Source organism: Periophthalmus magnuspinnatus, chromosome 8, assembly GCF_009829125.3.
Source record: "Periophthalmus magnuspinnatus isolate fPerMag1 chromosome 8, fPerMag1.2.pri, whole genome shotgun sequence".
NCBI lineage: Eukaryota > Metazoa > Chordata > Actinopteri > Gobiiformes > Gobiidae > Periophthalmus > Periophthalmus magnuspinnatus.
The window spans coordinates 29,491,431-29,515,792 of NC_047133.1; the positions used below are offsets into that span (position 1 = coordinate 29,491,431).

The 24,362-nt window shown below is 40.5% G+C and overlaps 1 protein-coding gene across 2 annotated transcripts; it reads right to left on the bottom strand.

The window, feature by feature from the left end:
* Positions 1–24,362, bottom strand: LOC117375413 (beta-1,4 N-acetylgalactosaminyltransferase 2-like). Of its 2 annotated transcripts, none has more exons than XM_055223550.1 (12): positions 23,864–24,362; positions 22,573–22,703; positions 9,219–9,356; positions 8,404–8,510; positions 8,218–8,255; positions 7,597–7,669; positions 7,254–7,367; positions 7,090–7,176; positions 6,342–6,523; positions 5,390–5,533; positions 4,658–4,886; positions 1–4,553 (listed from the first exon to the last, which is right to left on the bottom strand). In XM_055223550.1, exons 2-12 carry the CDS (start codon positions 22,701–22,703, stop codon positions 4,366–4,368), a joined length of 1,431 nt encoding a protein of 476 aa, XP_055079525.1. In that variant the 5' UTR covers positions 23,864–24,362; the 3' UTR covers positions 1–4,365. The 2 variants fall into 2 exon arrangements, with proteins under 2 accessions (XP_055079525.1, XP_055079524.1); XM_055223549.1 differs by having other exon boundaries at positions 8,341–8,510.

Sequence of the window (24,362 nt, forward strand, 5' to 3'; positions counted from 1 at the left end):
ACTTGTCGTGTTTATGCATGCATCTGATGGATGCACCAAGTGATCTTAACTGTGTGACAGGAAACAAAATATCTGATGACAAGGATGAAGATGTGCTACAGAGCCCGGGGAATAATCAGAATCAGAACCACACTGGAAGTTTGCTTATAGCCAATGGACATTACCTGGCTCTTGTACCTGGCAACAGGAGGCCCATTGATCCTGCTCTGGCAGCACATTTTGGACCTCTTATAAAAACATGTTCTGACACTGCTGTTGTGAGGGAGCAGCTCCATGGGCTGGAAAAACACCAAGAGAAGCTGCAGGAGGTGGAGAAGTGTAAGGAGCGTGAGCGCCAGCAGACTCAGTGGCAGGAGGAGGGGCTGAAGACTCAGTGGGCAGAGCAGGAGCAGGAGAAGACTCACTGGGTGGAGCAGGAGTGGATGAAGACTCAGTGGCCGGAGGAGGAAGAGGCACAGAGGCAGGAAATGCTCCAGCTGCAGCATAGACACAGGCTGCAGTGGCAGCTGGAGCTGGAGCTGCAGTACCGCATGCACCAGAAACACCTGCAGCAGCAACAGCAGCTCAGGAGGAGCCCCACTGGACTCATGCTCTCCCCCTCCTCGGGTCTCTGCACCATCTATGAGGCTATGGAGACCAGTGATGAGGAGGAGGTTGTCCTCAATGGCCAAGACCAGGGAAAATATGTCTCTCAAAAGCAACTTTGCCCAGGGCCTACACAGGAGCTTGAGTGGAACATGAAGGTGGTCATGGTTCAGCAGCTCATCAACCAGAGCCTGATGCTGTCTGAAGATGGGAGTTCTCTCCTGCTCCTTCCTGTTGGAATGGGGGGCAGTCTCAGCCTGCTGCATAGCACCACGTGGCCACAGTTCAGCCCCCCCACCGCTACAGTCACCTCAGTGAGCAGCTACTCTCCAGACAGTCTCAGCAGCTCTCCTCGTGGAGACTGGACTGTGGTAGAGGTGGAGACTCAACACTGAAGGCATAACAGTCTAGTCCAGGGGTCGGCAACCTTTAACACGCAAAGAGCCATTTGGACCCAGTTTCCACGGAAAATAAAACACTGGGAGCACAGGTTTCATTGCCTCATTCGCTTTTCCTCCGCATATTACGCAGAGCGGACTCTGCGCGTGAGACTCACCTGTAGCGACAAAAAGTAGGACTCCTGGTGTTGTCTGTTAAATTTAGCTTTCTTTTTCTTGGAGGTCATAGGCTCCTCTTGTGGCTCCTCAGTTGGCCTTTTCCCCTTTGTTAAAAAGCTCTCTTTTTAACAACAAAAGACTTTTGTTTTGGCTCATTTTCACTTGCTTGTGGCTCTACTTTTATGCGTCGTGTCTGATGTGTTATATGTGATACGTCATCGTGGAGGACAAGAGCAGATAATGAACATGTCACTGCATCGAATAGATTTCTGTGGCGATTTTCAGGATATATCTACAAACGAGTTTATTAGTGCGTCATTAGGGACGGGTGAAAGTTACGTCGGAGAAGATCCTCCTGCTCCTGACTCCTGTGCGCACAGCATTTGAAAACCAGGGCTGTGTCTTTACGCAGAACTGTGAGCTGTGTCAGTGAGGCGTGAGCAGTGTTGTTTTTAACATTGTTCCACGAGTGTGATGCTTATTTTGATCAACGAAAAATAAGAAAATATCATTTTAGTTGAATATTTCACGATCATAATAATCTTCCAGTTTAAACTACAATAAAAAAGAACTAACACAAATAAAATATACTTCAATTAAATACTTAAAATTAGTTTTCCCAAGCCACGCAGAGCCGCAGTATAAGGATGAAGGAGCTGCATGCGGCTCTGGAGCCGCGGGTTGTCAACCCCTGGTCTAGTCAAACTCTAGTAAATATAGTACAAAGGGTATTTCACATAGAGCTATTGAAGATATTGCTGTTACATTGCTGTGTTAGCCGTGCACTGTTGATTACCTCATGTCTCAGAACCCTGCAGAATGGACAGAAATACTAAGCTTTGAATGGCGGTCTCTGGAGTCTCACACCAAAAGATTTATGTAAGCGCGCGAGTGTCTATAGCACAGATGTACACGGAGCAGATGTATCGCTGGAGCTTAAAATAGGCCATGACTCAGTGTTATCTTGGGGGATGTTTCATAACAACTGTGTGTTTGTGTGAAAATTGGTTTATTTTACAATTCATTACAGCATTTAAACACACTGTATGTGGCCTGTTCTCTCACAGTTTCAAAAACAGTACTACAATCACAACTGAACATGCATTGTCAGTGCCTTAACCTGCATATGGAGGGCACATACTGTGAAAGTTCTTCTCATTCTCAGTATATGGATAGGTCATACCTCCTATGATAGCTCAGAACATCCAGGATTCACTCACTGAGCTACAGAGGCTGCACTAGCATTGATTAATGATTGGCTGCAGGTGCTGGGGTTTAGGTAGTGAGGATTCAGATCAGAGACAGTCCTTTTAAGTTTAAACCTGGACTTCAGCATTGAAACTGGCAACCCAAATGGAAGACTCATGTGATTCTGCTGTCTGATTGGATAATCATCTTGAGAACCAAAACAACAAAATATAACATAACATAATGGCTAATGTTTTTGTAATTAAGAATAGAGATCAAACAATGTGTGTGTTTTGTTTTTTTTTCATGGCTGATGAGGTGCCAGTCATTTAGAATCCAGAGAAACCATTGGCCGATAAGCTCTGCCTCTTCTTCAAATAAAGGTTTGTGTGTTCTTTAGGCAGCAAGTCAGCCAAAACAACATATCAGCCTGTGCTGGTGATTTAAGAGTGATAGCCGATATTCTTAAAAGTGCACATATTGCCTGATATATCGGCTCACCGATATGCCAGTCTGTCTTCAATTAAGAATACATTAGCATTAGAATTGTTACCAGTAAAAGATAGTTGATTTGGACATTTACCTTGATTCTGTGATACAGTTATTTTGTGTTGAACATTGAAAACAAAAGGTGAATATATGTAACTTCATTCATTTGCTCGAAATAAAAAAAAAAATCAAATCAAATGTTTACACCACTTAAAATCCAAATTGTACACACAGTTTCTTTAACTGCCTTTATTATTCTACCCCACCTTTGTACCATGTCATCTGCATCAATGACACATATAATCGCAATCACACTACTCCCAAAGATTTTCCAAATATTCTGTTGCACAATGGAAACTACCCATTGTTGCCAATACAACCTGTTCCACACATTATGTTGTAATGTGTGTACAACTTGTTATTGTTGCTCTGCAGGTGTACAGGCTGTACTGTGTGTACTACTTGTTGTCATTGCTCTACAGTTGAACAGGCTGTTTACAAAAAGACAAAATACAAATGCTGACTCATGGTACACTGAGTTCTACTATTAAAGGACATTCAAATTAGCTTTACAGTAAGTGGTGTAATAAGTTGGGCATGATAATATATCGTCTACATTAAACATGCACTATATGTCATTTTTCTGGTGGAGGGTCCACCACTTTCATATTTCATATTTGTTTTAACACATGCACACAGGCTTGTGCAAAATAAATTCTCAATTTACAAAGCATAGTATCATCATCCAAAGCTACATGCTCCTTTTAAAAACCTAGGCAATAATTTCACTGAATTATTTCATGCATTTGTCAGCCGAGGGTAGGCCTGTATGGGTAAGTGTTTGTGTGTGTTTTATGTAGCATTTCTTTTTCTAGTACACATATGTACTTTTGTCAAGTTTTAAAAGCATTATCAGTATAAAACTTACACCATTATTCTTTGACATGAATGTATATGTATTTAATTATAATTCTATGCTAGAAATTTCCATGTGTTGAGTTAGTGCATTAATTTACATAGTAGGCCTACATAAATAAATAGGTCTATATACAGTAGCCCATTTTTAAATAAACAGAATAATAGTTGTTGAATGGAATGGGGAATGGAATGTGGGAAAGGGGAATGGAATGGAGAGGTCTGTCCCTTTTCCACTCAGTCACAGACTACAGTCTATGCCCTCACCACTTTTCAGTCTCAAAACGCTCTGACTTCCCTTTGTGTTTTCACCAACTTAATAAAAGCATCCCCCATGGAGGAGAAGGGTGCTCGAGAGAAAGGCCCCGCTTGTTCGTCCTGGTGCTTGAGGGGTACATTGGTTACGGGGTGAGAATGTATACTGGTGTAAAAATGTGAAAATAATATAATACCAGTGTATTCATCAAAAGAGACCCAAAATACAGGTACATTCAAGGGCAATGTCATTTTTTCCAAGCAAAGTGCACAGACATGAGAAACAAAAGGGGAATACAGGAAGCGCTGAGCATAGAATTGAAAAATAACATGATATGATGAAAAGACGGAAGTTCTCACTTTCCACTGTAACCGTTCATCCAAACTTTATGCACTTGAGATTGTTTTTGAAGAAGTGCAGTTGGTATTTGAATGCCTGCTCAGAACCACCAGTTGGCTTCCGAAACTTGTTATACTGGTTGGAATTTTTCTTTGGCTGATGACCAATAGACACATGACTACAAGAAGCCACCATCAGGGAGCCTAGTCCATCCATAAAGAACTCTAGCATAGGCACAAAAATTTGTATTGATTATAGGTCTACCAATCACGTGGTACTGGTTAGGAGACGTAATGTAGGCCACATGACATGCAACAAATTTGCTTACCTGAGTGTGCAACTCTCTTTAGGAGGGGGTCAAATCTAGATTTCTGGATACAGTCTGTACGAGCCAGGAAGAAATTGACCACTCCGCTGGTCAAATAGCATTGTGGGTAACCAGGAATTGCGTGGAACCTTCCATGGGATTTTCTGTATAAACAGCCTCCTTCAGTCTCATCTCCTTTGTCATACTCAAGTGAAAAGTGAAATGTGTTTCCTTGCACTGAGCCACCAACCTTAAGGGAAACAAATTATGTAAAGTTAACTTTGTTTTGTTTTTGTTTTTAACCATGTTATAATGGTGTTCCCTCATAATTGGTATGGTCAAAGTTGTATTTCAGTTAAATCACGCATGTTTGAGCAATCCTATATTGTCCTGCATTTGAGTTCTCAGAAAATTGCTGTTTTCACCTACCCCGTATCTCTATCCATGGCTCTACTTATTTTTAATTATTAAAAAAAATCTAAATCCAGGTCATACATGTATTGTTCAATAAAGGCACGTATGCATTTAACAATAAAAACATAGAAATGATTATCTGCTGCTTGTTTGTTTTACATTTTATTAACTGTAAACTGTAAAAACATATTACACATATTTTTATTTATACATATTTAATACTAAGTGAAGTTTAATACTAAATACCCCAAAAGCATAACAAGTCTCCTTTAAATAAACAGGGAAACAATCGTAATACAATTACAAAGTACTATACAGCATTAGTTCAAACTTACTCACCACATCCAGTTCAGGAACAGCCTCCATGACCTCGACCATTTTCTCAATCTTTGTGCTTTGACTGAATATGAAGTCATCATCTGCCCACAGAAAATACTTTGTAGTGACTTGGGAAACAGCCAGATTTCTGCCAGCAAACCAACCCTGAAGATACACATACCAAGATGAATCATCATTGCGAGCGTGTTTAATAATAGGCCATTTTATTGGTACAGTAAGTGCCCTAGATGTGCGTCACTGACAGTATAACTACGATTACAAAGCTTTACATCAGTTTAACATCAATGATGGATCTATAGTGTATTCTATAGAGATACCAGTACAAAACTACAATACCACAAATGCTTGAATGCTTAAAGTGATTAAAATAATTTATTCTTAAAAGTATTTATTTTAACTGGATGACGAATTGACCATCAAAACACATGTTACAATACTAAGTAAGAGAATGAAAGCTACATGCTCATTTCACTATAGAAATAAATTGTGCTGCCTATTAAAATATAGAAAGTAAATTAAACTATACTTTTTTTTTTTTTTACCAGACAAGTCCCTCTGAGATTTAGATATCATTTTCAGGAGAGCCTACTGTATATGTTTTTAGTGGTAGGGGAAACTGGAGCACCCGAAGGAAACCTACTCAAGCACGGGGAGAACAGGCAAACTCCAAAGGAAGGCCCAGCACTTGTAAGGCAAGAGCGCCAACAGCAATTTTTGATCACAAGGGCATTCTGTGGTAAAAGTTAATTCTGTCTTCAGTTTTAGAAACTTTCCATAGCAGATGGTTATTAGTGAAACCAAAGGATAGAATACAACAAGAACACAAATTTGATCTATCATGCATATCAAATTATATGAAGGGGAAACAGGAAGAGCATTTGGAACACATCTCGTAGACATGCAATTCTGCATACAATTAGTGATTACACAGACATGCAAATGGGAGTTTTACCTGAGCTGGTGGCATGATGTATTGGTGGATGTTCTCTCCTGTTATCTTTTCTGGTTCAATGCTGTCATCTGCAATAATCACTGTTATGTTGGGGTAAAACCTGCGGATGCTGCTCAGTAGCTCTTTGAGATTATCGTAGCGCAGAAAGGTCTTGATGGTGATACTGACTTGTGAGCTGATGTCTGAGACAAAAAAGAGCAATTACATACCATTTCTAATGAAAAAGTAACCACAGATGAACACTTTGACTACTTTTTTTTTTAACTTGGACTCTCAAAACACTACAACACTTAGTACTAGCTGATTTATATATACATAACAATATATACTACTATTTCTTGTAATGTCTGCCGAAAACAACCAAAATGTATTCTCCAGTATTTATGCTACAAATGATAATAACATTTTGTCAGTGATAGTGTTCACAGTTAGTATTGGGCAAAGTTACAAGTTAATGATAAAAATGAAATATAGCTTATGTTTATTACAATTCAGTACTTTTATGATCATCGTGGCACCTACTACCTACTGTAGAGGGAACAGAGAAAAGGTTCAAAATATTGTTAGTGCTACAAATTGCTTTGCACGCGCTTGTTCACAACATAATGTACATCTTTGTTTATTAATGCTTCTTCCTATAGGTAATGGCTGTCGATTTGTAATGTTTACACTTTGTAAAGTTAACTAAACATGTCCCATATTAACTGAATGTATGTCTGTCTAGCATGTGGTCACAGAGTAAACTTACCCGCCCCCATGTCAAATATGACTGGCAGCTGAGGCTGTCTGATGATGATGGGAAACTGGGCTCCATGATTCTCAAAAGAAAAGGAGGCTAAGACAATTTAAAGAGTTTGACATTAAACTCATACAAATGCACTAATGTGAGAGGGCTGTGGTTTGGGGACCTACCCAAATCTGCAGTGTGGACATGATAAAAGCTGCTTTGGTAGGACACTGATGCCAGCACAGCATTCAGGAGCTTCAGGCTACTGGACTCCACAGTGAGCTCAGCCTTTCCATCACCTGTATTTAAAATTATATAAACTTTTGAGGGTCACATAATGTGTAGCGCTCGTAAACACTTGTGATGTAAGACTTGGACAACTTTTTTTGTTTTAATCATAGAAAGCACTAAGCACCATGCTTTCTGTGATTAAAAGCTTTGATTGATCTAATAAATGCATAACATTGATACAGAAAGCTCAGCCTATGTGAGAGGATTTGTTTTAATTGTTTAATAATCCTGATTGACCTTTTAGTATCACTTCTCCTGTGAAGAGTGAGGCGTCTGCACTGAGGAGACCTTTCCTAACATTCAGGATCACCTACACAGACAACACACACAAAAGCAATCAATAGTGTTTTTTTTTACCTCTTTACCTTATACAGCTTGCATTAAGATCAACATGTTTATTCTTGGGGCGGGTGCAGAGAGATCCGGGCGGCAGTCGAAGGCAGGGACCTCGACGACCGGATCTCCAGACATGGAGACTAGCTCTGGGGACGTGGAATGTCACCTCGCTGGGGGGGAAGGAGCCTGAGCTTGTGCGGGAGGTTGAGTGTTACCGGCTAGATAGTTACTATTCAAATGCTAATCAGGTATGATAGAAAAAAAGTGGTAGCCATCAGGAGAATGTTTCTGAAAATTGAGACATTTTGTTTGCCATCCAGAAACTTGCCCAGTCTGACTGCCCCTCCCCTTGGTGTAGTATGCTATGAAGCTATCTGGCTCCTTAAACCAATACCTTCAGATGAGCTTAGTCCAGATGACTCCATTTAAAACCTTAGCTACCATACCTGATAAGCATTTGACTGGTTTTAGAGCCAGTAGTATAATTTGCAAGGTATTACAGACATAGTACAACATACTAACCTTGTAGCTGCTTTGCTCTCCTGTGGACAGTTTTAAACCTGGGACAAAGATGAACTTATTTTATTAAATCCATCCATCTATATGTTTATATGGAATTGTTTCTTCCTTTTTATCATGCATTACTGAGAGAGTCTCCGTGTACTTGATCAGGTGAAGTTGACACTTGTGGGGCTGTGAGGTGTGTACCTGGGATGGGGCATCTCCTTAGAGGGGGAACAGTAAAACCTTGAATGGGATACTGCAGAGGAGAGTTGGGTGGAGCCAGCAGCAGTTTGGATAATTCAGATGAGGTTCTGTTGGTGAAAGACAAATATTATTTTTGTATTTTTAAAGTTGTTAGTTAATTACTAATCAACTAAAGTATGGGCTGTTCCCTTTTCTTCTTGTGGCCTATTTGAAAGTGAAAGCGGTGTATATGTTTTTAGCATTCATATACCTAATCATAATTACATCATAGTAATTTAATATCTAATATCATTGAATTTATTTAGTGGCTTTCTAGACACCCAAGGCACTTTACATTGCATTATTACAGAAGGAAGGATGTCCAGAACACCATGACATGCAATGTGTTAATATGTACGTCTCAGAGTCGTTTAATTTGCTTGGTCCCACAAAGTGAAAATAGTTCATTTTTAAATCTGAAAACCCTTTGGTTCAAAACATGAGTCATTTCTGTTTTAGTTGAAGATAGTCCCTCTGTTTTAAAGTTCTAACCACAGGTCATTTGTTTAACTGTTGCTGATAACACAATACTTTGCATATACTTTGGAGCTGATGACATCAGTAGCCCTAAATCTACATGTGTATTGTTTGGAACCAACCTGCAGCAAGCCCTGTGTCTATAACAAAACAATTTGTTAACAATTGTTTTATATCAACAGGTAAAACCAGAAACCCAAGTCATTATGATGTTAAATGAGAACTGCTGAAATGCACACAATAGCATAAGCCCCTTTGTATAGTCTTCACGTCATGAAACTGCAGTGCATGACTTGTACCTTTTCTTCCACTTCTCAAATTCTTCTTTTCTCCGCTGATACACTTTGTCAAACTGGTCCTCAGGAATTCGATCTTTCAGTTGCACTGAGCCAGGCTGACAAGTACAGGGACGCGGAGACACAGGGACAGGGGCCAACCTGGAAGACAGGATACATGGGTTTAAAAGAACTCCAATCTCCTCTCTCAGTGACTATGCACTGTTGTACTGTATTCCTCTAAAGTACTAATATTATTATTATTATTATTATTGTTATTGTTATTAATAATAATAATAATAATAATAATAATAATAATAATAAAAGCCACACAAGGCCACTAAACCAACAAAAGACGTCCTTGCCAAATTTCAATTGTCTTAGGGTCACAAAATTTTGGTTTGTCTATTTAATTAGATCCTTAATGTGCACAAATGTTTCATTGGATCTGACTCAATTCACCATCACCTGTGAGAAATACACATCTTTTTGTGCTTTTCAAAAATCCAACTGATTTTCCGATTAGCCACACTCATATTTGTGAATTCATCATAAATCTAAACAATAATATTTAATAACACATGGGTCTTGGTTAGTTTTACCAATTTTTAAGCTTTTTGAAAGAAATTACAAGGAGGAGTAATAACAGTAAGAGAAGTAAAATGCAAAAATGGAGTTTGCTCAATGCTCAATACGACTGATTTCCTGTTGGGTTTAGGATGGGGTCATAACACTTTTTTTTTTTTTACTTGTCTTGACATGGACTATGTTCATGCTAAGTTTCATCTTTCTATGTTTAAAAAGGTTTGGACTTGTCTTCCATTGGTGTAATGTATTTTCACTTTTTAAGGGGGCGCCACGGAAACATTTTTCATCTTTTTCAATTATGCTTTATGTTTACTGTTATTCTTTTGGGAAGCTTGAATTTCAGGCCATAGTTGGAATAATGTAGAGCATCTTTTTAATCTACAACAAAGTCCAGTACTCAGAACCCATGTATTTCAATGACACATAACCCAACCTTGGCCCTGATAACTGTGCAAATTTCCGTCCCATATCCAACCTCCCCTTTCTGTCTAAAATCCTCGAACATGTCATCGCCGCCCAACTCCAAACCCACCTCACCTCCAACAGTCTTTATGAACCCTTCCAGTCCGGCTTCCATCCCAAACACAGCACCGAAACAGCTCTGCTCAAAGTCACAAATGACCTCCTCTTCTCCTCCGACTCTGGCCACTTCTCCATCCTCATCCTCTTGGACCTCACTGCAGCCTTCGACACTATCAGCCACTCCATCCTCCTGTCCCGCCTCAAAAACTCACTCAGCATCACCGGCTCTGCACTCCTCTGGCTCCAGTCCTACCTCACAAACTGGCAACAGTTCATCCACTTCAACCATTGCTCCTCTTCCATAGCCCCCCTGCAGCAGGGAGTCCCCCAAGGTTCGGTACATGGTCCTCTCCTCTTCATTCTCTACATCCTCCCCCTCGGCAACTTCATTCGTCGTCACGGTCTCCGTTTTCACTGCTACGCTGACGACATCCAACTTTACATCTCCACAATATCCATCAACCCCACAATCCACTCCACTCTCACCCACTGTCTAACAGACATAAAAAACTGGATGAATCACAACTTCCTCAAACTAAACAGCGACAAAACAGACCTCATCATCATTGGTCCACACAACATCACCAAATACTCACAACACTTCACCCTGCACTTTGACAACACCACACTCTCTCCATCCTCACTCATCCGTGTGCTCCTCGACTCCACTCTTTCATTTGAACCCCACGTCAAGCACATAACCCGGACTGCATTCTTTCACCTCTAAAACATAGCCCGTCTCCGCCCATCACTCACCTTCTCTGCCGCTGAAACTCTCATCCACGCATTCATCACATCCAGAATTGACTACTGCAATAGCATCCCCTACGGTACACCATCCAAAACCCTCAATAGACTACAGTACATTCAGAACTCCGCTGCCCGGCTCCTCACCCACACCCGCTCACGTGAACACATCACTCCTGTCCTCCGCAAGCTCCACTGGCTCCCCGTCCCTCAGCGCATCCACTTCAAAATCCTTCTCATCACATTCAAAGCGCTCCACAACCTGGCCCCTCCTTACCTCACAGACCTGCTCCACCACCACACTCCATCTCGCTCCCTCCGCTCCTCCAGCTCCAACCTCCTGTCTCTGCCCTGTAGGACCAAGCTCCGAACTTGGGGGGATAAAGCCTTCTCCATCGCTGCCCCCACCCTCTGGAACTCACTGCCCAAACCCCTCCGTGACTGCTCTGACCTCCCCACCTTCAAAAAAGAACTCAAAACTCACCTGTTCAAAACTGCTTTTAATGTTTGATTTTATGTTGTAAATTTTGTGACATTTTATTCTTGTATGTATTGTGAAGCGACTTTGAGTATCTTGAAAAGCGCTATATAAATAAAATGTATTATTATTATTATTATTATTATTTCTTATGTTACCACGGTAACATGGTTGCAGATAGAGGTATGTTTTCATTGGCTATCTTGATCAGTATGTCAAGGAGGATGTACGTGCCAAATTTCAACTGTGTATGAGAAACTTTGCAAAAAATTGCAGTGCCATTGTTAAGGGGCACTACCGAGTCATCTTTTATTATTTTTTCTCTCAGTCTTTGGTCACAATTAGAGCTCATCGAGTTCTAATTTTTGATACCGGTCACTGGCATGTTGGGTCATGTCCACTACTATTTTTGCCATTTTCCGAGCTGTGCTTGTCCCAGGCTCGTCATTACTGTCATAATGACCTGGCCAGTCAGTGCTTTCCCATCAAAACTGGCTTTCCTCTCTCAGGTGCATCCCCTCACTGTCTAGTTCCATTATTTATGTAATGATGACCTTTGTGTACATGCCTCTGTACCAGTCTATATAAAACCCAGCTCGCTCTCCTTCTTCTACCTCTTTTATACTTTGCTCCTTCTCTTGCAAAAAAAAACACACACACACAAAGACAATTGTTTTACTCAAGACCTCTTATTTTGTTCTCACCAAAAATATTTCCATAATGATCTTGGTGTCAGAAGTGTGATTCCAAGTTTTATCATCCAGGATAAGCGGTGTGCGGACCAAATTTTTTATTTTTATTATTTTATGAAAAGGATAACCGGGTGAAGAGAGGGGCTGAGCTGTCAACTGATCACCACCTGGTGGTGAGTTGGTTCCGCTGGCGGAGGAGGAAGCCGGACAGACCTGGCAGGCCCAAGCGCATCGTGAGGGTCTGCTGGGAACGTCTGGCAGAGCCCTCTGTCAGAGGGGTCTTCAACTCACACCTCCGGGAGAGCTTCTCCCTGATCCTGGGGGAGGCTGGGGACATGGACTCTGAGTGGGCCATGTTCTCCACCTCTATTGTCAATGCGGCTGCTCGTAGTTGTGGTCGTAAGGTCTGCGGTGCTTGTTGCGGTGGCAATCCCCGAACCCGGTGGTGGACACCGGAAGTAAGGGATGCCGTCAAGCTGAAGAAGGAGTCCTATCGAGCCTTATTGGCTCATGGGACTCCTGAGGCAGCTGATGAGTACCGGCGGGCCAAGAGTGCCGTGGCTCGGGCGGTCACAGAGGCAAAAACTCGGGGTTGGGAGGAGTTCGGGGAGGCCACGGAGGAGGACTATCGGACGGCCTCAAAGAGATTCTGGCAAACCGTCCGACGCCTCAGGAGGGGGAAGCAGTGCTTCACCAACACTGTTTACAGTGCGGTGGAGAGCTGCTGACCTCGACTGGGGATGTTGTCGGGTGGTGGAAGGAATACTTTGAGGATCTCCTCAATCCCACTGTCACGTTTTCCGAGGAGGAAGCAGAAACTGGGGACCTGAAGGCGGACTCGTCCATCACCCTGGCTGAGGTCACCAAGGTGGTTGACAAGCTCCTTGGTGGCAGGGCTCCGGGGGTGGATGAGATCCGTCCTGAGTACCTCAAGTCTCTGGATGTTGTTGGGCTGTCTTGGCTGACACGTCTCTGCAACATCACGTGGTGGTCGGGGACAGTACCTGTGGAATGGCAGACCGGGGTGATGGTCCCTCTGTATAAGAAGGGGGACCGGAGGGTGTGTTCCAATTACAGGGGAATCACACTCCTCAGCCTTCCCGGTAAGGTCTATTCCAGGGTACTGGAGAGGAGAATCCGACCGATAGTCGAACCTCGGATTCAAGAGGAGCAGTGTGGTTTTCGTCCTGGTCGTGGAACACTGGACCAGCTCTATACTCTCCATCGGGTCCTTGAGGGTTCAGTTTGCCCAACCAGTCCACATGTGTTTTGTGGATCTGGAGAAGGCATTCGACCATGTCGTCGTGGTGTCCTTTGGGGGGTGCTCTGGGAGTATGGGGTTCGGGGCTCTTTGCTAAGGGCTGTCCGGTCCCTGTATGACCGGAGCAGGAGCTATGTTCGCATTGCCGGCAGTAATTCAGACCTGTTCCCGGTGCATGTTGGACTCCGCCAGGGCTGCCCTTTGTCACTGGTTCTGTTCATTATATTTATGGACAGAATTTCTAGGCGCAGCCAGGGGCTGGAGGGGGTCTGGTTTGGGAACCACAGGATTTCATCTCTGCTGTTTGCAGATGATGTTGTCCTGATGGCTTCTTCGAGCCAGGACCTGCAGCAGGCACTGGGGTGGTTTGCAGCCGAGTGTGAAGCGGCTGGGATGAGAATCAGCTCCTCCAAATCCGAGGCCATTGTTGGTGGTTTGCCCTCTCCAGGTGGGTGGTGAGTCTCTGCCTCAAGTGGAGGAGTTCAAGTATCTCGGGGTCTTGTTCACGAGTGAGGGAAGGATGGAGCGTGAGATTGACAAGCGGATCGGTGCAGCGTCTGCAGTGATGCGATCGCTGTATCGGTCCGTTGTGGTAAAGAAGGAGCTGAATCCAAAAGGCAAAGCTCTCGATTTACCAGTCAATCTACGTTCCTACCCTCACGTATGGTCATAGGCTCTGGGTAATGACCGAAAGGACAAGGTCGCGGATACAAGTGGCTGAAATGGGTTTCCTCCGCAGGGTGGCCGGGCGCACCCTTAGGGATAGGGTGAGGAGCTCGGTCACACGGGAGGAGCTCGGAGTAGAGCCGCTGCTCCTACACATTGAGAGGAACCAGTTGAGGTGGCTCGGGCATCTGCTCAGGATGCCTCCTGGACGCCTCCCTAGGGAGGTGTTCTGGGCATGTCCCACCGGGAGGAGGCCCTAGGGAAGACCCAGGACACGCTGGAAGGACCATGTCTCTCGGCTGGCCTGGGAACGCCTTGGGGTCCCACCGGAGGAGCTGGAGGACGTGTCCAGAGTGAGGGAAGTCTGGGAGTCCCTGCTTAGACTGCTCCCCCCGCAACCCGGCCCCGGATAAGGGGAAGAAAATGGATGGATGGATGGATGGATGGATGGAAGGATAACCGGCTCCCTGCTCCTGAGCCATCACTGCAGGATTCAACAAACTCAGATAACAATTGGACAGAGTGAGAAAGGAAATAACTTCAAAAATTACAAACCCAAAAGAAACTACAAGTCAGTGTTATTTCTATTAAGCGATTATGTTTATGAGTTTGTCTTTTTGAACTTAGCGATTAATCATCCCATTTCAAAGTGGCTGTTGGTGTGTTGGTGTTTGTGTGTGTGCTTGTAGCAAGGTAACCTTATGGTAGGTTTAGGCAAATTGAAAAAAACTAGTATACCGGTATGGTCCCAGAGCTTTGCAACGGCATTTAGCGAGTGCTAATGACTAGCCTAACCTTATGGCAAAGCCCCACCCTGACAGCCTGAGGCCAGTGGTCCTAACTGTGGCAGAGCCATCCACAGGCCAGTAACTATGGGGCAGTACACAAGCCAGAAACTGTGACACTCTTACGAATATATATCCAAGAGTGAAGAGATAAACTGATGTGTGTGTCAAATCCTTGGGATATGGGATCTTGGTGGAAGAGCAGACAACCATCTAACACTTCAACTGATTATTTTGTCTCACTACTGGAAGTATCCAGATAAAAAAAATGTAATGTCTGAAAGACAGACTGAAAACTACTTATAATTTGTAACAGAAAGTAAAGAAAACCTTGTACAGAAAACTACATATCACATGCACACAGAACCACACCCCATTGACACCTTTGCAACCTATGTCTCCATATGCCACAACAAGGACTGCGAGCGCACCAGGCTCCAAGGCTACCTGTCACAAGTGTGCGGGTCACTGCCCACTTCTGCCCTGAGGTTTCAATTATACTGTATTTATTCTTGTTTCTGACCTTTTTCCAACGAGAGACATATTTTGTCATATTTTACGCACTTGTGAAGCTGACTATACTCTGCCAGGATTTGCACTCCTCAAAAGTTCCCCCTTCTTTGCTCACTCCTCTTTGGCTCCCCTCTGTCAACTACCTATCTGCTGCAACAGACCCCTATTACATAGGGTTTAAAAAAAATATATATATATATATATTGTTGAATCAAAAAATTTTTCCTCTTTTTTGGTGTCATTGTTACTATTGACTAAAGGGGCAAATGAGTGACAATAATGAGGCTGATGGCTGATCAACCCAAAATGTTTGTCTAATTTGCTAGTTCTCCTTCTCAGCTTCCAATTGAACCCTGTGACTGTCACGCACACACTATACGTTTTGAGAAACTTGAAGTATTACTTTTACAGAAATATATTCCATAATCTCTGAAATGAACTAATTTTGAATCATCAGCACATTTAACTGTCAAACATTGGTGGTCCTAGGGATGACACTACAGTATACCTGGATGAGAGGGAGAATGGGCAAGCTTGTTCTGTGGTGGGTCACAGGGGTGATTGGGTTTCATGTTGGCCATTGATGTGGTGGGTTTATTTGGAAGGTGACATATGTTGTTTGGATGGTTGAATGCATAAGCAGTCTGACACTTCTGGTGAACAATAGACCCCAAAAAATCATTTTGCATGGAGCAGGCTAGCAACGTGAATTGTGGACTTCACCTACCCCTCTGGCTTCTGTGAGATTAATGTTTCATGTGACATGATATTATTATACTTGATATATTATACTTTGACCTGTATGTTTTTGTGGGTGCCAGTGTGGCACGATGATGTCATAATGTACTTGGAACATACATGGACGTGGAAGTGCTATGTGCATTTTTGTACCAAGACGTGCAAGACGTGTGTTTCTTAAGAAAGACCAGATCAGCATGCTGACTTTGTCTTCAGTGAACCCAGATAACATGTACATGTCTGTATATTCCAAGCTAATCATTAAGAGAATGTGACGTGTGCTACTAGTATATAGAGCCCACTCTGGAGATGTAAAATTAGGGGAGAGGAGAGATCGTGTCGAATCAGTTTGAATGATGCCTCTGCCGAAATAAAGAACCTGGTTTATGGATCTACTTGAGCCTACTGGATTTTTGTTTGCGGTGTGCCTCCGGGAAAAGCTGACAGTTTGGTGACCCCCGACGTGATACTTTGAATCCTGGAGGCACAGGCAAATCATCTCCTCCACAGAACGCCTGAGAAAGACATCGCAAAAACGAGCTCTCCAGAAAGACGGTACGACAGAGGCCTTTTTCTTAGAATTTCTGTCAATTGGTTTAATGCTAAATTAATGTGATGTTTTCTTGGGACGTTGTGTGAAATTAATTACGTTATAACTTTAATACTATATAAAATTAGTAATTATTTCCGTGTTTATGGCTTAGCACGAAGAGAGAAAAAAAGCACTAGAATTAATAATAAGTAGCAAGTTTACACTTAGATCAGGTAAAGTGTAATTAGAAACAAAGTTAATCATTTCCGTGTTTATGGCTTAGCACGAAGAGAGAAAAAAAGCACTGGAATTAATAATAAGTAGCAAGTTTAGACTTTGATCGGGTAAAGTGTGATTAGAAAAAAAGTTAATCATTTCCGTGTTTATGACTTAGCACGAAGAGAGAAAAAAAGCAAGTTTTATAAAAATACACTTAGTGGTTAAACTTTACACTAAAAAGAAAACAAAACTTTTAATCAAGTTTACATAAAAATGTGGTACCCAAAAAACTATATGTAACGCTAGCAGCAATTTCATCAACATGATAAGCTCTCAAGGAAACGAACCTGTCCAAATGAGTTACACCCAGAATGGACATGAATTATCTTGCCACTGTAAAATTAAAACCAGTGTCCGTCAAATTTAGCAAATATCACTAAAAATATTAAAAGATCTAAAAGAAGAAGGGAAGTGTTATTTACACTTTGGCTGCATTTATTGCTATCTTTTTAACTTTAGGATCCGTATTGGTCATGGCTATATTGTTGTGTTTGCGTTTGACAGGGAACGCTAAGGTCATGACCTTAAATCCTCCTGTTTCAGCTTCTAGCTCAAGTTGGGATGTTGAAACACAAAATAGAGAAGACAGTTGAAATGATTAAATTAGGATAAAATTGGATGGCATTTATTAGTGACTGTATCTTGTTGTGGCCAGATGGGGTATAGTTCTTATAAAGTGTTATTCATATAAATAAATAAATAAGAATTTAGAAAACAGTTGATATCATTAGATGTTATTAGAAGATATAGATCAATGCTTAATAAATGTGAAATAAAACTGTTATTAAGAAAATACTAAGCTTGTTAAATTTATAAAATAAATAATAATGAATAAATAAAATTAAGAAAATACTAAGATTGTTAATTAAAAAATAATAATAAAAATAATTAAACAAATAAAATAAATAATCTCAATTAAGAACTATAATAAGGCAATGCTGACTCCTAGATAGATTTCGCACGCTTTCTAAGTAAACTGTTTATTAAATAGTGACTTATTCTATAAAAATCATAGACTCCATCCAAGTTGTCTATGGCAACATGGAGTACTACTACAATGCTTTTGTGGACACCTTTAGCACCGTGGAGCTGCGCATGCCAATCGGACATGTGATGACCATTGGTCAAATCATCGACAATGTCGAAATAACTGGCAAAGGCATCTCTGACCAAATGTGGACTTTGTGAACAACATGGAGAGCCTGGATACTACGCTGGTCAAGATCAGCCAGACCCTGAAAGCGGTTGTAGACAAAACTCAAGAGTTTGTCGATTCCATCAAGTCTGACTATCTGGATGGTCTTTTGACCAATGTGAATGCAGCATACAGATGAGTGGTGACTGCTGTGAAGGACATTGCAGACCGAGTGTCCACCCTGGATATGGAACAGCTGAACCCTGTCTTTGAGTCTGTTGTAGATATGTTTATTTACATCATCGACCAGTTCAATGTGACCGTGCACAGCACTGTGCAACAAGTGTCTGAGGAGGCTCAGAGATATGTGAAAGCCAGCAACGGCCGCCTGGAGATTGAGCTGCCCCTCCCTTGCTTCAGTGAGGAGCCTAAACAAACATTACTACCAACTCACACAAAGAAGGAGACTGAAGAACAAGAAAAAGTGGGGACTAAATACTGTGAAGTTGCAATTGCAGAAATACCAAACTGAACTTAAAGAAGAAAGCAGTCAAACACCTAACTGCTGATGTTTTTCCACAATTTGGGATTCCACAAGTCATAAGTCAAGGAGTTGTGGACAAATAAATGCCACTGTCAAGAGAACACTTGTGAAGGATGAAGAAAGTCGACCAAATCCGGACATCACTGGACACGGTGACCCTGAGGAGCAACCCCGACCACCTGCTACCACTGGGGCTCTGGAGAAGGAGGAGAAAAGGGGGAGAAGAAGACGAAGGGAAAGGAGAGTATAGGCCATATTTTTTGAAAAATGTTTTGAAAATTTTCCATGTGTATTCTTGATTATGCTAATTATGCTAATTTCTGTTGTTCTAGTGTGTAGTACATTCCCCTTATTCATGGAAGTGTTGAGAATGGCCTCGGACAGCCAACAATCAAAATGACAAGCCTCGATTAAACCAAGTTGGCAAACCAACAATACAGGTAAGAGACAATGGGCACTGAAAAGAGTAAAGAGAGGGACACCAAAACTTGTAAAGTATTGTTATAAGGGACAAACTTGCAGCATACTATTCAATCTATAGTATGTGAAGTGCTAGACTGTGTGCGAGATGTACCTGCTATAGATTATGCAATAAATGTACAAGTTGTCTGTAAGGACACATGTCTGACAAAAATAATGTTTACGATGATAAAGTTATAGAGATCGCCAGAGTTATAACCAGTACTAATGGACAATATAATAAAGAGAAAGATACTTTTGAAATTGATTTACACTAGATAATTACTTTAACAAAAAATAGGAAAATTATACTTCTTAGCAAATCAATTACTCAACGATGCAATCCTTTAATATTATCTATTAAACATCCAACATTTAATGACTCGGGAATATTCCATGGGATTCCAGTGTTCCAAAATTGATACTGTACCCTGCAATAGAAAACTAAAGTTAAATTTTGAAGGCTACATCTAAACAACAATTTTGAACCTAATAAACCTGCTCCAGAAAATGATTTAACCAGAGAAATAAAAAATTGAAACAAATTGAAACAAACAAAACTGAAACATGTAATGAATGAAAATACTTGGGTAAAATGGGTACAGTATACTGCTCAAATACTACATCAATACCATATTCTAATGAAAAAGACCTGACCTGTATACTTAACCTCTTCACTAAAAATCATTTGATAAAACTGATGAATGCTATCACTTACATAATAAATTACCAGTAGTAGCTTTAAAAGATGCATCATCTTGGACTATGGGAATGGCTACTTGTTTCTTTAAAGATGCAGTTATACATATAGACACAAGAAGTAATGATAAAATGAAATAGAAAGTTTTACTAATGATTTCTGTTATTAGACTTTATCTTCTGATAATTATGTAGAATTTGCTTTTAACTGAACACACTACCACTCGTGCAGATATTTGGTGGTTATGTGCAAATTTACGTTTGTATGTCATTCTATCAAAAACATGGTCAGGTGTTTGTGCATCAATTATGTTAATTATTCTATTCACTATAAGGTGTAGCAAATTCACTAAATTTAAAACAAATTAAATTGTCATACAGAGTTAACTCAAGAAATAATCATGCATTTAAGAGGCCATTGTCTTATCAATCTAAACCCAAACCCAAAGGATTGCCCTAGATATGTTGCTTGCCAAAGAATAATAAATATGTATCAAGTTTGAAGCAGAATGCTGAACTTATATACTAAATAATACCTCTCCTGATGGGAGTATTACTAAGGCTCTGAACCACCTTAAGTCCTTGTCCATGGAATTTGCTAAAAATTCTGGCGCATCTGAAAACACTTGGTCAAAATTGGCTCTACAAAATGTTTGTTATCTTAGTCATAATTGGATGTTGCGTCATGCCATGTCTTAGATTGCTGGTAGAGATCGAAGACATGGGCAGGGCCACTGCCCTAATGAAGAAGCTCCCTCGTCACAAATTTCGTTATTCTCCGTAAGGTCTCAATTCTCATGTCCTGAACCAATTGACTAAGTTTGGTCAAAACTATGTAGATTGATCATTTGTTTTAAAAGATATAAAATCCAAATTCTGAATCCTAGTAAGTGCTCCTTGTTTCTTATTTGCTGTCCGAGAGTCATGTGTTGATTTATGTGTTATGTTAGCCTAAGGGCTGGGATGTGTTATAATGCAGTGATTAAAGCTAATGCTAATATTTTACTCATTAGGGGAACTTTAAGTTGAATGCATTATTATGTGAAAGTAGTGTTTTGTTTTTAATTTTGGTTTTATGATCACATGTGATATGTGATCAAAAGGGGGGATTGTGAGATTAATGTTTCATGTGACATGATATTATTATACTTGATATATTATACTTTGACCTGTATGTTTTTGTGGGTGCCAGTGTGGCACGATGATGTCATAATGTACTTGGAACATACATGGACGTGGAAGTGCTATGTGCATTTTTGTACCAAGACGTGCAAGATGTGTGTTTCTTAAGAAAGACCAGATCAGCATGCTGACTTTGTCTTCAGTGAACCCAGATAACATGTACATGTCTGTATATTCCAAGCTAATCATTAAGAGAATGTGACGTGTGCTACTAGTATATAGAGCCCACTCTGGAGATGTAAAATTAGGGGAGAGGAGAGATCGTGTCGAATCAGTTTGAATGATGCCTCTGCCGAAATAAAGAACCTGGATCTACTTGAGCCTACTGGATTTTTGTTTGCGGTGTGCCTCCGGGAAAAGCTGACAGTTCCGCACCACTCACTCAGTCCAAAGTTCCTTTCAGTCTAACAGAAACAGTAATTTTTTTGGGTGCAATTTTGCATGCTTTTTTTTTAATATATAGTGTATGAACGCGCATTGTGTTCTGCATCCTGATTGGCTAAGAGACTCCTGTACAGTACAGAATGCGTTCAGCCAGATTTACATAAATGTTTGATGCTAGCAGTGTGACTCTGAAGCGCTGTGTGTTTGCAAGCTTTCCAACAAAACCCACAATGTCCATGAAATGTTCTGCACCAACAAAGGCACCTGAGCCCATGCCCAAAAGGCAAAGGAATATGCTAACCATTACAGAAGAAGTTGGAGTTCTAGACATGCTGAGGGAAGGTAGAAGTTACACGGCTGTAGGGTGCCATTACGGAATAAATTAATGTTTGGTTTGTCACATAAAGAAGGAAGAAAATAGCATAAGAACAACAGCAGCAATAAGTTTTAACAAGGATGCAAAAAGAATTTTAAGTGCCCACAAGAAGACCACCATAAGGATGGAGTCTGCTTTAGCTTTGTGGATCAGTGACTGCAGGAAAAAGAACATTACAACAGTGGAGTGGCACCAGGACAAAGAGTCAGAGGAACTGTGAAATATGCGTGAGTCACTATTAATCATTTCTTATGTATCCAACCTTGTAGGTTGATCATTGAAATTCTATTTGTTACAGTATTTCTAAAAGCTGTAATTTTTATTTACAGTACAGTATAGTATTTAGTTTCATTCTACAATACTATGCTTATTTTTTAAAATATACGAAGGTTTGAACTTTGAGAGCGTTTAAACAAAAGAGAAATGTGAGAAAATGTTAATGCCTGTCTGAGAAAAATGTATAAAGTGTGTGGCAAGGGATTTTACAGCCTTAAAATATATATATAATAATTGTAAAAAATAAAGCTTTCTACTTAGCGGATTTTGCCTATTGTGGGTTATTTTGGAACATAACCCCCCGCAATAAACGAGCACACGAACGAGCAGGAACACTGTAATCTGTTTAGAATTTACCTATTCAAAAACACCGTGTGTGGGTCGGCCCCATAGCCCATGCTCTCTCTTCTCTCTGATATTTTACAAAGACGTAAAATATGTAATGTGATACTACTAGCCTATGTAAGAGCATGTATTATGTTAACAGTAAAAAAAGGCCAGGTAAAATAATCAAGAGTTTACCTGTTTGTCTTTGCAGGCACAATCTCCATCTTTTGAGAGGCTTGAAAGCTTGTCATGAATAATAAGTAGGCCATGAACAATAGAAAGATGAGGGTACTGAACAACAGTTTAATAATTGTAGACCCGGTCATCTGCAGGCAAAAACATTAACAATCACTGTCACTCAGTTCTGTTCTCACAAAAGTAAGCAAAAGTAAGTTATGTAGTCATGAAAATTAACCTCCTGAGACCCGGTGTCCTCATCTGTGGACGACACATTTTGGGTTGTTTAGGCCACAGTGCAAATTTTTAGAAGAAGAACAGCAACAAGAACATGTTCAATTTTGAATATTTCTAAGAGTTTAGAATATTTATTTATTTATTTTCATTTTTTTATTATTATTATTTTTTAATTATTATTATTGTATTTAATTTTTTTATTTAATTATTATTTTTTTATATTTTTTAATGTATTTCATTTTGTATTTATTTATTTTTTAATTTTGTTTTTTTTTATTGTATTTTAATATATAGTTTTTAATTTAATTTATTTATTTATTTATTCATTTATTTATTTTATTTTATTTTATTTAAAGGCATTTGTCAGCAGCACAAATGAGACACATTGTTCCTAGAGGCGCAATTGTTTCTCATTTTGTTTTTTTACACAAAATATATGTGTTCAGGCTCTTAATAGTTTTTGCAAATAAAGTCCTTCAAGAGCTCGGGTCTCAGGAGGTTAAACAAATATTACAGTGAATGTTAGAAATAATCAAGTTCATGTGTTGTCATCACAGCTACAGGCTGTGCACTGTCTGCAGCTGATCTTATCTGAGCTTTGTTTTAACACAGTCGGATCATAAAGAACAGAACTACAGTAGGTGAGCTGAATTGTACATTTAAACAAGTCTCAAATTATATTTGAGCCAGTTTGTCATATGGCCATTTACACCAGTTCTGTCAGAGGGAATTGCGAAAAGTCTCGCCAACTATTGTGAAAAGCTTGTGGAACGATATCCAAAATGTTTCACTCAAGTTATACAGGTTAAAGGCAATGGCACAAAATGCTAATGAAATGTATGGAATGACTTAGGGTGTGGCTAAAGTTAAGTTCAATGTAATAGCAAATCATATAAAGCTTATGCAGAAGGACCAAATCATATATAAACAAAATAATAATAATAATAATAATAATAAGGTAGTTCATAAAAGAATACTATGTTCCAAAAATATGACTCAATGAAATTGATAGACATGTTACTGACATTAACAGAGATAATCTATTACAAAAGTGTTTCTTGAATCTTCTTACCTTTAATGCACAGAGTCCTGTGTACTATGCCAAGTGTTCACCTGAAAAGCTGCAAACTGAGAGCTGTGAAAAAGCTTCTGCTTAGACCTGTCTGTCCGCTATCGTCATGGAGCTACATGCTCATAACTGTGTTAAAGACTAGAAAACTGTTAGGATTCAGGCTTTTATATTTTCTGTGCTGTCTTTCTCCCTCCCTTCTGTGTCTGTGCTTGGAGCTGGGTGGAGTTTCTGGCACCACCCACTACACACCTGCAGCTGATCAGCAGTCAAGCCTAAAACAAAGAGTACAAAGGGGCTGCTGATAACTACATAGGTTCCCAGATTGTCTGTGTATCTTCAGTGTATCCTTTGTGGTGTTGCAGTTCTGCTTGGCTCAGTCTGTTTTTTGGTTACATTCAAAGTACTTGGTTTGTTTTTCGGTACCCCCTTGCACCTCAGCCTCCAGCCCAGCTTCTTAAGAAAGGTTCGAATACCTCCGCCTCTGACCCAGCTTCCTACT